This window comes from Schistocerca nitens, chromosome 7, assembly GCF_023898315.1.
Source record: "Schistocerca nitens isolate TAMUIC-IGC-003100 chromosome 7, iqSchNite1.1, whole genome shotgun sequence".
NCBI lineage: Eukaryota > Metazoa > Arthropoda > Insecta > Orthoptera > Acrididae > Schistocerca > Schistocerca nitens.
Window position 1 is genome coordinate 616,831,896 of NC_064620.1, and position 12,970 is coordinate 616,844,865.

The 12,970-nt window shown below is 40.5% G+C and overlaps 1 protein-coding gene across 3 annotated transcripts in view; it reads right to left on the reverse strand.

The window, feature by feature from the left end:
• The window catches only part of LOC126195450 (uncharacterized), a 118,214-nt gene that overhangs the window by 37,212 nt on the left and 68,032 nt on the right, over positions 1-12,970 (reverse strand). For all 3 annotated transcript variants that reach the window (XM_049934079.1, XM_049934078.1, XM_049934077.1), the window contains 2 exons: positions 6,655-6,849; positions 6,381-6,570 (listed from right to left, as the gene is read on the reverse strand). In XM_049934079.1, the coding sequence (XP_049790036.1) occupies positions 6,381-6,570; positions 6,655-6,849 (385 nt within the window). The remainder of the gene's footprint in view (positions 1-6,380; positions 6,571-6,654; positions 6,850-12,970) is intronic.

Here is a 12,970-nt window from a genome sequence, read left to right on the forward strand (position 1 = left end):
AGTGCTGAGTGGGTGGGCAGGACAGGTTCTGCATCTAAGTCTTCCACAGAGATAAGATCCTCATGGCAGGAGCTGCGATTGGGAGTGGCATAGGGATGGACTAGGATATTGTGGAGGATGGGTGGGCAGTGGAACATCACTTTAGGAGGGTGGAAGTATCTCGGGTAGGTGCCCTTCATTTCAGGACATCATGAAGGTAATCAAAGTCCTGGCAAAGGATATGGTTCAGTTGTTCCTGTCTGGGGTTGTATTTGGGTGTAGAAGGTGACACTCCTTTGTGGCTGGTTCTTGAGGTTGGTGTGAGGATTGGGGGTGTGAGGGGATCTGTTTGCAGATTACCTTTGGGGGATAGTGCCTGTCTGGAAGGCCTTGGTGACACCCTTAGGATACTGCGCAAGGGAGTTTTCGTCACAGCAGATATGCTGCCCCAGTTGGCCAAGTTGTATGGGAGGGATTTTTTGGAGTGAAAGGGATGACACCTGTCAAAATGCAGGTACTGTTGGTGGCTGGTCGGCTTAATGTGGACAGAGGTGCAGATGGAGCCATCAGAGGGGGGGATGTCAACATCTAGTAAGGTGTCACTCTAGGTTGAAGAGGACCACATGAAGTGGATGGGAGACAAGGTGTTAAGGCTGTGAAGTAAAGAAGATAGGGTGCCTGTCTGTCCTGAGTCCAGATCATTAGGATATCATCAATGAACCTGAACCAGCCTAGGGGTTTAGGGTTTTGGGAGGCTAGGAAGGTCTCCTCTAGATGAATAATGAAATGGTTGGCATAGGAGGGTGCCATGCAGGTGTATATAGGTGTGCCACAGATCTATTTATATACCTTCCCTTCAAATGACAAGTGGTTCTGGGTTAGGATAAAGTTAGTACGATGTATGTTAGTAAGATGTAAGAGATGAATGAGGTAGTGTGTTTGCAGTCTGAAGGATGCTGGGAAAGGTAGTGTTCAATAGCGATAAAACCATGTGCATGAGGGATGTTGGTCTATAGGACGGTGACGTCAACAGCGGCGAGTAGGGATCCAGGATGTAAAGAGGTGTGTGTGGTGGAGTGTCGGTGAAGGAATGGTCGGTGTCTTCGACGAGGGAGGCTAGATTATGGCCAACTGGTTGGAGGTGTCGGTCAATAAGGGCTGAAATTCTTTCAGTGGTGGCACAATAATCAGCCACAATGGGGCATCCAGGATTTTTGGGTTTCTGGATTTCGGGGACCATGTAGAAGGTCAGTATGCAGGGTGTCATAGAGGTGAGGAGGGAAATTGATTCTGGTTGGTTTAGGGAGGTGTGGGGGGGGGGGGGGCAAGGGAAATTGATTCTGGTTGGTTTAGGGAGGTGGGGGGGGGGGGGCAGGGGGAAGGGACCAAACTGCTTGGTCATCGGTCCCAAACGAATCCAGGAGAGATGTTCTCAGAAAGGTCTAAGACTTTAAGCAGGGATTGGAGTTTGTGATGGGTTTCTGGGATGGTATCACTCTGGCAGGTTTTATAGATGGAAGAGTCAGATAATTGGTGGAGGCCTTCTGCCAGGTAGTCACTGAGGTTCATAATGGCTTTTCTTTCTTCAACTGAAAGATTTATGTTCTGAGGAAGGGACCAGGGGGAAGTATGGTGAAACTAAGTGGGAGGTAAGGAATTCCTGGAGGGTGACCAGTGGGTGGATAGGTGGGAGGGAGGGAGGGAGTGAGTATCACAGTTGGATGGTGATGTAATTGGAAGAGGCAGGGTTCAGTGTTGGAATTAGGGCAGTTTGGTTGGAGGGGTTGGCAGCAAAGAAGCACTTTCATTGGAGGGATCGGGAGGAGGAGAGCAGCAGTCCAGCATTCTTATATTTGGGTGTAGGCCTAATGATGTGGCCTTTGGATAGGGCTGGAACACCTGTCAAGCTGAGGATTTTGGTGGAAAGGTTAACAACAGCATTAAGGGAATGTTTTGGCTCCAGATTTGGTTGAGAGTTGGTAGGGAGTTAGTGAGTTTTGAGGGTTGTGTCAAGCTGAAAAGGTCAACTAGGCAAGGTTTCACTGCTATGAGGGTGGGTGAGGAGGAACACTATGGGTATGACAGGGGTTGGATAGGGGTGCCCCGAGGTGGCAGTAAGATGTTAGCAGGTTGGATAACTTATGGAGGTGTTGATGGAGGTGGTGTCTGGAATGCTCCTCCAGGTGCTGATACTACTACTACTACTACTACTACTAGTAGTAGTAGTAGTAGTAGTAGTAGTAGTATCTTGTGGAGGAAGCAGAGGTGGTTCTGGGGTGTTGTGGTCCAAAGCTATATGCAAGTGTGTTGTAATTGTGCCCATCTGCAACTTGATGTGACTTCTTTATGGTAAGTAGCAATCTGTCTTATCCTACACTGCATATGTTTCAACCAGGAGTTTCCATTGTTTGACTTTCTTAATATGTGTTGTTTAGCAAAGTGATATTTTTTGTTTTTTATCCTTTTCTACATTTCCTTGTCTTCTTTGTTACATAGTCCACAGTAACATAATATTCCATGTTTTAAAGCTAAGTTCTTTTTATTCTGCTCCATGTGCTGTGTTACCTAGTTTCTATGTGTCTTTTATAAAGATATAACGTAGGAAGTTTTCTGTGTTAATAGAGAGCTCTTGGGCCCTTCATATATTGAATTCCAGCAATGAAATGTTCAAGAACAGTTTATTATTTCTGCATTTGCATATCTGTAATGTATCTTGTGATACCAATGACTACATTTTCGGTATGTCCCAAAAAGAAATATTGTAACAGATAATCCATTGTGGTTTACCTCAGGCTTTAAGGAGCCTAAAATATAATTTTTATCCATTTTGTCAATCTCATTTGCTACATGCCTCATACAGATTTTTAGGATGTGAAAATTCCTGAAAGAATATATCACGCATAGAGGAACATCACAGTCTTTAAAACAATATCTTATTTATTTCTTAATATTTCCCCCCTTTTTCTCTTGTGAGTTAGCATATGTAGCATTGTCCAACCATGCTGAATGTCTTTCCTGTCAAATGGATTTGGGAAATAATCTGACAATAACTCAAGTAATTATAGTGTGTGGGAGGGATGAATTGGAACCTGGGGGACAAGATTTTCCCTGTATTTTACAACAAACTCCTTTGAAAGGGATAAGAGTCATTTTTTACTGATCTCACTGTTACATGACCACTTGTACAGTACACAACTATTACATTACTTTTACTGGCACCACATTTTCAATGATACCATTACAAAAGCCAGAGGTACATGTAGCACGACCTGCAGAGTTGTCAGGTAAAATAGTGATTGAAATGGTGGAGAAATTTATGCAAACAACATCTACATTGAGAAACAGAGCCAAAATCTGGTATACGAGAGTTAATTTGCAAAATCTAAGATAAGATAAACAGTGAATGAGTTAAATCGATATACTAGTGTGCAAAACATTAACCAAGCCAAGATAACAAAGAATAATTGCTCAAGGCATTACAAGAAGTGCTGGGAGCAGCACATCAAAATTTCGTCACACATTAAAAAATCTTGAAAGTGCCTGCACCATAATCTCATCCACTTGTAGACTTCCCTTGCACCAATTTCTGGAAGTGTGATATTATTAGCTTCTATATGACTTACTTAACTCCTCCGGAACAGGCCATGAAGGCCCAAAGGTACCAACCGGCCGCCGTGTCATCCTTAGCCCACAGGCATCACTGGATGCGGATATGGAGGGGCATGTGGTCAGCACACCACTCTCCCGGCTGTATGTCACTTTCCGAGACCAGAGCTGCTACTTCTCAATCGAGTAGCTCCTCAATTTGCCTCACAAGGGCCGAGTGCACCCACTCGCCGACAGCACTCGGCAGACCGGATGGTCACCCGTCCAAGTGCTAGCACAGCCTGAAAGCACTTAACTTCGGTGGTCTGATGGGAACCGGTGTTACTACTGCGGCAAGGCCATTGGCATATAACTTACTTACCATTTGATAAATTAAATGCTGGGATTTCAGCCAAATAAACTCAGTTTCTTCCTCTTCTGATTTTTCAGTGTGATACCTTTTCATCATCTTCAGAGTGAGACAACAGACTGAAGCTACAGTACTTGTTCCATTGTTTTACACCACAGAAACACGAGTATCAGAGAAATTGATCAGCGGCAATGAGTATGCATAAACTGAGTCTTTGGCTACATGGTTGATTAATGCTGGGCATCAATATATATAATATTAACTGTATTGTAATGATGTCTTTGTGAGTTAGTTAAAGAAAGCACATAATTCCATGATTTGTGCACACTGAAACTGCAATCTCTGATAATGACACTCTTCACAAAATAAATTTCAACTGGTTCTTTTGTCACCTAGTTGCAAAAAGATGAAGTTATGATAGAATTTTGATATTTTCATGCTGCACAGTGTGATTAGTGTCGATGCAATATTTTCTGCCACAGATAAATTTTTGGGCTGTAAGACCTGCGTGTACCTAGGGTATTCCATGCATATTTCATGGAGAATTCCATGCAGCTTTCACGGAGTTGTCTACCTGATGCACGATACTCCACACACTCGCAGCACATCTTGTTAAGTCTCAGCCTTGTAAAATGTCAAGTTGTCTTTGATGGAACCCCAAAATGCTGCTATCTTCGTGAGAGGGCAAAAAATCACTTTAACTTCATGCCTGGAGAATATCTAACCTATTTTTGATGACAGTTTTCCCACATAAGTCAGGGAACCCACTAATTTAAATCTCTCTTGGTCTTCTTCCTGACTCCTTATGTCCATCTTTGCTAGTTGTAGCACTTAACAAACCTGTTGTGGAGAACACCCATTTGCTTCAAAAATTCTCTTAGTGTAGAATCTCATCATACAGACTGTTCTCATCCGCAATGCTGTGTGCTTAGCAAACAAAAATTGTGAGGACACTCATCATCTGGGAATGGTGGTGGCAGCTATTTGCATGTACATATAAGTCTGTATGAAGCAGTTTCCAATAATCTGTGTGACCCAACGTGCCATAATTTTCACAACAAATCAAAATATCCAAAAATGAAAGGCAGAACTCTTCTTTGATTTATACTGCAAATTGAATTTAAATGGTTTTAAAATACTTGTGATGTATTCTCAAAATCGAGCCACATTACAAGACAGAGAGAAATTTAAATCCATGGCTTTCCTGCCACAGATGGGAAAGCTTTCGTCAAAAATAGGTTGGCTCCTCTTCAAGCACAAAGTGGTTTACCATCCACGGAAGACAGAAGTGTGGTGTCACCGCCAGACACCACACTTGCTAGGTGGTAGCCTTTAAATCGGCCACGGTCCATTAGTATATGCCGGACCCGCGTGTCGCCACTGTCAGTGATCGCAGACCGAGCGCCACCACACGGCAGGTCTAGAGAGACGTACTGGCACTCGCCCCAGTTGTACAGCCGACTTTGCAAGGAACGGTTCACTGACAAATACGCTCTCATTTGCCGAGACAATAGTTAGCATAGCCTTCAGCTACATTTGCTACGACCTAGCAAGGCGCTGTATTCAATTGATATTGAGATTCTATAAATGTATCATCAAGAGCGATGTTCTACAAATGTGGATTAAAGTTAAGTATTCCAGAAGCTACGTACTTTTCTTTATAGCATTCATTACGTATCCTGTTTCAGACCTCACGCCAGCCTGCGTGAGTTTAAGCGCGTGCCTTTCGGATTCCTCTCATTGTGTCTAGGCTGTCTTGTCTAGACACAACAAGAAGCATTTTTGGTTTCTGGCAAAGATAACTTGATACACAGCAAAGCTGGAGTTTACATGATTCCCTGCGAGTGTGGCCTTTTGTAAATAAGGAAAATGACTCCTATAGTACAAGAAAGATGCATGGAACACTGTAGGTACACCTGGATCTTACAGCCCAAGAGAGCCCAAGAGATCGGCTGTAACAGAACACTGCGTCAACACCAGTCATTATAAACAGTATGAAAAAGTCAAAATTCTAGTAATGACTTCATCTTATGGGATTCAGTGGTGAAAGAAAAAGTTGAAATTAGTTCGATGAAGAATTTAATTCTTAGAGAGAGTGGTTCCAACATGGACAAATCATGGAATACAGCACTATCTTTAACAAACTTGAAAAAGATGTCACTACAGTGCACCTAATAATCATATATTGACATCCTAGTATGGATTGAGCATGTATGCACACATTCAGTTAATGCATACTCTTTGCCATCGATCAAGGTCTCTAGTTTTTGTGTGTCTATGGAAACAATGGATTGAGTCCTGTAATTTTGATCTGTTGCTTCACTCTGAAGATGGAAAAAAAGTATAAAGCCAAATTATTAGAAGAAGAAGAAACAGAGTTCATACGGCTGCACAGCCGAAATTTAGTTCAACAGTTATTGTGCCATGAAAACATGAAGATACTTACCATTTGTTTCACATTTACAACATTTCTTCCAGATATAATAGCAACATAAACATCAGGCATGTTTGATAATCGTTCCAAGACACTCTTGGTCTCTGGAGGCAGAATTGCCAAGTCTGGGTGAGGTGCAATAGGAGCCAGGGTTCCGTCATAATCCAGCAGCAGAGCCAGCTTGTGGTGGTTGCCCAGGTACCTGAGAGAGACCATGATCAAAAATGGATCCCAACATTTTAAACTAGCTCTTAATTACTTCACAATGAATACTCTGTGTTGTTACTTGGACAAATATTCATCAAAGTCATCCATAGTCACTGGCTGCATTGTTGTGGGTAAACCGTCATCACCATCTTCCCTCAGTGAGCCCATGGCCTTGAAAAATGATTTCATCCAATAGTTTACATCATGAAGCTTTTCTCTCCGACGAAGGTAGTTCATTCGTAGTGTGCGTTCATCTTCAGGCATTGTTAATGCCCTGGCATAAAAATTCATTATTCACTTCAAGTAACACTTTTACACTCATTGCAACAACATTAACAATTAAAATAAAATACCAAGTAGAAATAAATCCAGACTGGATTAATATTAAAGAGATACACACGTTACATATGTAATTCAAAACTTAAAGTAAAATGCTGGTTAAGAACAAAAGCCATTATCTTTAAAAAGGAAGAGTCAGAGTCAGTGTCAGTGAGAGAGAGAAAGAAAGAAAGAGAGAGAGAGAAAGACTACACTGAATTATTAACATCCTCATTTTATAAATCAGTTCTTTTATAAGGAGACAGATTCAGAATACAGAATAGGCAAATCAATAACATATAAAAAGAAAGATCAATATCTTTCAAGGGCAGAGGAGACCAATGAAAAAAGATGTAGTATAAATATACAAACATGAATGAAAAAGATAGAAAGTACATGATATAAATCAGCACAAAATTTGAAATCTGCAAAAGTTATATGCCTATTGCAGTCATTGTTCTAGTCACCAAAAATTTTGTGTGACAGAAAGAACTCATTAGATTAAAAAGAACATTATGGGTCTGGAATGAATATTTCACTCTGCAGTGTAGTATCAGCTGATCTGAAACTTCCTGCAAGATTAAAACTGTGTGCCAGACTGGGACTTTAATAGAAGAGTTGGTAAGGTTCTGGATTTCTTTCCAAACTTCACTCAAGCTCCTCCATAAACCTTATGGGACTAGCAGTCCTGGAGGAGAGGGTATTTCAGAGAAATACTTTTGTCACAGCATTGGGGATTGTTTCCAGGGTGATGATTAGATTAGATTAGTTTTTCGTTCCATAGATCCGTGTTGAGGAGCTCCTCGTGGATGTGGAACATGTCAATTTTTTTTTATTATTTTTTTTAAGCTAAAATAACAATACTAATAGTATGAATATATATACAATACATCATTTGTTTCTATTAGAAAATTTGTCAATGGAGTAGGAGTTGGCCACTAATAAGTCTTTCAGCCTCCTTTTAAACTGATCTTTATTTGTAACTAAATTTTTTATGTTAGCTGGCAAATTATTGAAGATGAGTGTTCCTGAGTAGTGGACCCCTTTTTGATCTAAAGTAAGTGCTTTTAAGTCCTTGTGCAGATCATTTTTTTTCCTGGTATTGCATGTATGAACTGAACTGTTTGTTGGAAAAAGAGATATATTATTGAGGACAAATTTCATTAAGGAGGAAATATACTGAGAGGCAGTAGTTAGTATACCTAGTTCTTTGAAGAGGCTTCTACAGGACGTCTGTGAATTTACTCCACAAATAATACGTATTACACGCTTTTGGACTCTGAAAACTTTTGTTTGACTTGAAGAGTTACCCCCAAAATATTATACCTTATGACATTATGGAATGAAAGTAGGCAAAGTATGCAAGCTTTTTCATTTTTATGTCGCCTATGTCTGCTAACACTCGAATTGCAAATACAGATTTGTTAAGGTGTTTCTGCAGTTCTGTGGTGTGCTCCTCCCAACTGAATTTATTATCAAGTTGTAATCCCAGGAATCTAAGACTGTCAACCTCTTCTATCTGCTCTTCTTCATACTTTATGCATATGCTGGGTGGAAACCTCTTACAGGTTCTGAATTGAACATAGTGAGTCTTTTCGAAGTTTAATGTCAGTGAGTTGGCTTTAAACCATTTAATTAATATCCATGAAAATATCATTAGCAGATCTTTCTAGAACTACACTCGACATACTATTTATTGCAATACTAGTGTCATCTGCAAACAAAACGAACTCTGCTTCTGGCAGTGTAACTGATGAGAGATCATTAATGTACACAAGAAAAGCAATGGCTCTAAGATGGAGCCTTGTAGGACAGCACATGTAATTTCTTCCCATCCTGATGATGACTGATGACTTAATTCACTAGTCCCTTGCACTGACACCCTTTGTTTCCTGTTAGCGAGGAATGACTTGAACCATTTTGCAACACTGCCCGTGACACAATAGAATTGTAATTTATTTAAAAGGATGTTGCAGTTCACACAATCAAATGCCTTTGACAAATCACAGAAAATACCTGCTGCTTGTAACTTGATATTTAATGAATGAAGTGCATTTTCACTGTAGGTGTAAATAGCCTTCTCGATATGAGAACCATTCAGATATACAAACTGTGTTCTTGATAATATGTTATTTGTGGTCAGATGGTTGAGAAGCTGCCTGTACATTACTTTTTCTAAAATTTTTGAGAATGGTGGCAAAAGTGAAATCGGTCTGTAGTTTGATGGTATCTCTTTATCCCCTTTCTTGAATAGAGGCTTAACATCTGCATATTTTAGCCAGTCAGGAATGTCACAGTTATAATTTACTGGTTACACAAGTAACTTAGAATTGTACTAAACTCACAAGAACATGCCTTAATTATCTTTGTTGATATTTCATCGTAACCACTAGAATGCTTTGTTTTTAAAGATTTTATTATGGAAATTATTTCTTGTGGTGAAGTGAGTGACATATTCAGTACCTGAAGCTATTTGTAAAGGCTAGTTTCAGATATTCAAGGCATTATTTACTGATCCTGACAATCCCATTCTATCAGTAAGGGATACGAAGTATTTGTCAAATAGATTTGCCACACAATGCCCATCGGTTACTAATGTGTCATCTACCCTTAATGCTATTTGCTCCTGTTCCTTTCTGGTTCTACCAGTCTCGTCTTTCACTATATCCCATATTGTTTTTATTTTGTTCCCTGGCATTGCTATCTTCTTCTCGTAGTGCATTTGTTTAGATGTCTGAATTGCTTTTTTTAATATTTTACAGTACTCCTTATATTTAGCTGAATCATCAGCACTGGAGCTATTTTTGGTCGACAGAAAAATTTTCCTTTTTGTCTTACAGGAAATCTTTATACCTTGTGTAATACATGGTTTTATTTTAGACTTCTGTTTAATTTGAGTAACTTTTAGAGGAAAACAGTTTTCAAATATGGTACTAACATTGCTCATGAATGTGTTATATTTTTCATTCATGTCATGGGCACTATAAACATCTTTCCAGTTCATATCTTTGAGCAGTTTTCTAAAACACTCAATTATTGGTTGATTGACTACTCTCCTGTACTCAGATTTAGCAGTCTTGATAATCTGCTTAGAATTTACATCTAAAACAAGGAGCTCCATGTCATGATCTGATAGTCCATTTATTACAGGTTTTATGATATGATTTTGTTCCTTTCATTTGTCTATAAAAATTTTATCAATGGCTGTCCTTGAGGATTTAGTGACCCTAGTTGGAAAGTTTACAGTGTGAGTTAGATTGAAAGACAACATTACTAACTGCAGTAAATGTTTACTGGAAGATTGCATTAGAAAATCTGTATTAAAGTCACCAGCAATCAAAATTTCTTTGTTTCTTCCTGTTAAATAACCCAAAAGAGCTTCTAGATGATTTATGATTAGATTATAATTTCCTGCAGGTGCTCGGTAAATAGTTACTATTATATAGGATCTGTTATGTAACTCTACTTCTGTTGCACATGCTTCTACAGGGTGTTTCAAAAATGACCGGTATATTTGAAACGGCAATAAAAACTAAACGAGCAGCGATAGAAATACACCGTTTGTTGCAATATGCTTGGGACAACAGTACATTTTCAGGCAGACAAACTTTCGAAATTACAGTAGTTACAGTTTTCAACAACAGATGGCGCTGCGGTCTGGGAAACTCTATAGTACGATATTTTCCACATATCCACCATGCGTAGCAATAATATGGCATAGTCTCTGAATGAAATTACCCGAAACCTTTGACAACGTGTCTGGCGGAATGGCTTCACAGGCAGATGAGATGTACTGCTTCAGCTTTCAATTGTTTCTGGATTCTGGCAGTACACCTGGTCTTTCAAGTGTCCCCACAGAAAGAAGTCACAGGGGTTCATGTCTGGCGAATAGGGAGGCCAATCCACGCCGCCTCCTGTATGTTTCGGATAGCCCAAAGCAATCACACGATCATCGAAATATTCATTCAGGAAATTAAAGACGTCGGCCGTGCGATGTGGCTGGGCACCATCTTGCATAAACCACAGGTGTTCGCAGTGTCGTCTAAGGCAGTTTGTACCGCCACAAATTCACGAAGAATGTCCAGATAGCGTGATGCAGTAATCATTTCGGATCTGAAAAATGGGCCAATGATTCCTTTGGAAGAAATGGCGGCCCAGACCAGTACTTTTTGAGGATGCAGGGACAATGGGACTGCAACATGGGGCTTTTCGGTTCCCCATATGCGCCAGTTCTGTTTATTGACGAAGCCGTCCAGGTAAAAATAAGCTTCGTCAGTAAACCAAATGCTGCCCACATGCATATCGCCGTCATCAATCCTGTGCACTATATTGTTAGCGAATGTCTCTCATGCAGCAATGGTAGCGGCGCTGAGGGGTTGCCGCGTTTGAATTTTGTATGGATAGAGGTGTAAACTCTGGCGCATGAGACGATACGTGGACGTTGGCGTCATTTGGACCGCAGCTGCAACACGGCGAACGGAAACCCGAGGCCGCTGTTGGATCACCTGCTGCACTAGCTGCGCGTTGCCCTCTGTGGTTGCCGTACGCGGTCGCCCTACCTTTCCAGCACGTTCATCCGTCACGTTTCCAGTCCGTTGAAATTTTTCAAACAGATCCTTTATTGTATCGCTTTTCGGTCCTTTGGTTACATTAAACCTCCGTTGAAAACTTCATCTTGTTGCAACAACACTGTGTTCTATGCGGTGGAATTCCAACACCAGAAAAATCCTCTGTTCTAAGGAATAAACCATGTTGTCTACAGCACACTTGCACGTTGTGAACAGCACACGCTTACAGCAGAAAGACGACGTACAGAATGGTGCACCCACAGACTGCGTTGTCTTCTATATCTTTCACATCACTTGCAGCGCCATCTGTTGTTGAAAATTGTAACTACTGTAATTTCGAAAGTTTGTCCGCCTGAAAATGTACTGTTGTCCCAAGCATATTGCAACAAACGGTGTATTTCTATCGCTGCTCGGATAGTTTTTATTGCCGTTTCAAATATACCGGTCATTTTTGAAACACCCTGTAGATGCTGCTCTAAACACAATTTATTAATGTCAATGTTCTTGAATTTATGGCAGTTTTTAATAAAAGTGGCAACTCCTCCTCCATCCATATCTACTCTGCAGAAGCAGGAAGCTAGCTTAAATCCTGAAATGTCTAGCATATCCATACCAGTGGTCACTTGATGTTCAGAGAGGCAGATTATGTCAATTTGGTTAGATAAATTCATTTCATCGATACAAATGAGTAGTTCATCAACTTTATTTCTGAGTCCTGGAATGTTCTGGTGTAATAAAGATAACTGATACTGCATACTAATGGGATTATAACTGCTTTGAAGAAGATGAACTGGCAGTTTCTGATTACTTTCTGTTAAACATTGTTTAAACGGAGGCTGTATGCTAAAATCTGACTCCTGTTCATCTGTTTTCTCATACTGTGTCTTCCAATCTCTCTTAAAACACGTTTTCTTTCCCCTCTCCGTATCCTAAAAAAGGCATCCCTCTGACACCTGTGACCACTGGTATTTTACCACTTGTGACAGTGTCCCCCCTTAAGTTTTCTGCAATCAACCCAGACAGTTTTCCCTTCCCTTTCCTATTGAGGTGAAGGCCATGCCTTGTGTAGTCCCACCTATCGATAGCATCTACAGGAATCAAACCAAAGCAGCCACCCCAACTCCAAGTTCACCCTCCCGACAGAAGAGTTCAAATGAGGCCAATCATGGCACCTCGACACAGAGACAAATCCCAGACTCGTATGCTTCATTGCTTTCACTATTTTGTAGAATGTCCACTGTGAGGGTGAGTTATGAGTCAAGCCTGGATAGCAACCTGCTATATGACAGAAAGTTAAATTTCAGGGTTTTCATCCCACATCCTTCTTTATTTTTATGACCAACAGATTTTGTTATAATCTGCATTTCAAAATGTGCTGCAAGTCTTCTGAGAGGGGAGAATGAACAGTGTTGCAAAGTGCACTATGTGCATCAGGCACAGGAATGTGACTGACAGCCCAGAAGAGTACGCAAAGTTGATAGAAAGGCATGCTATGGCAAACCACTAGGG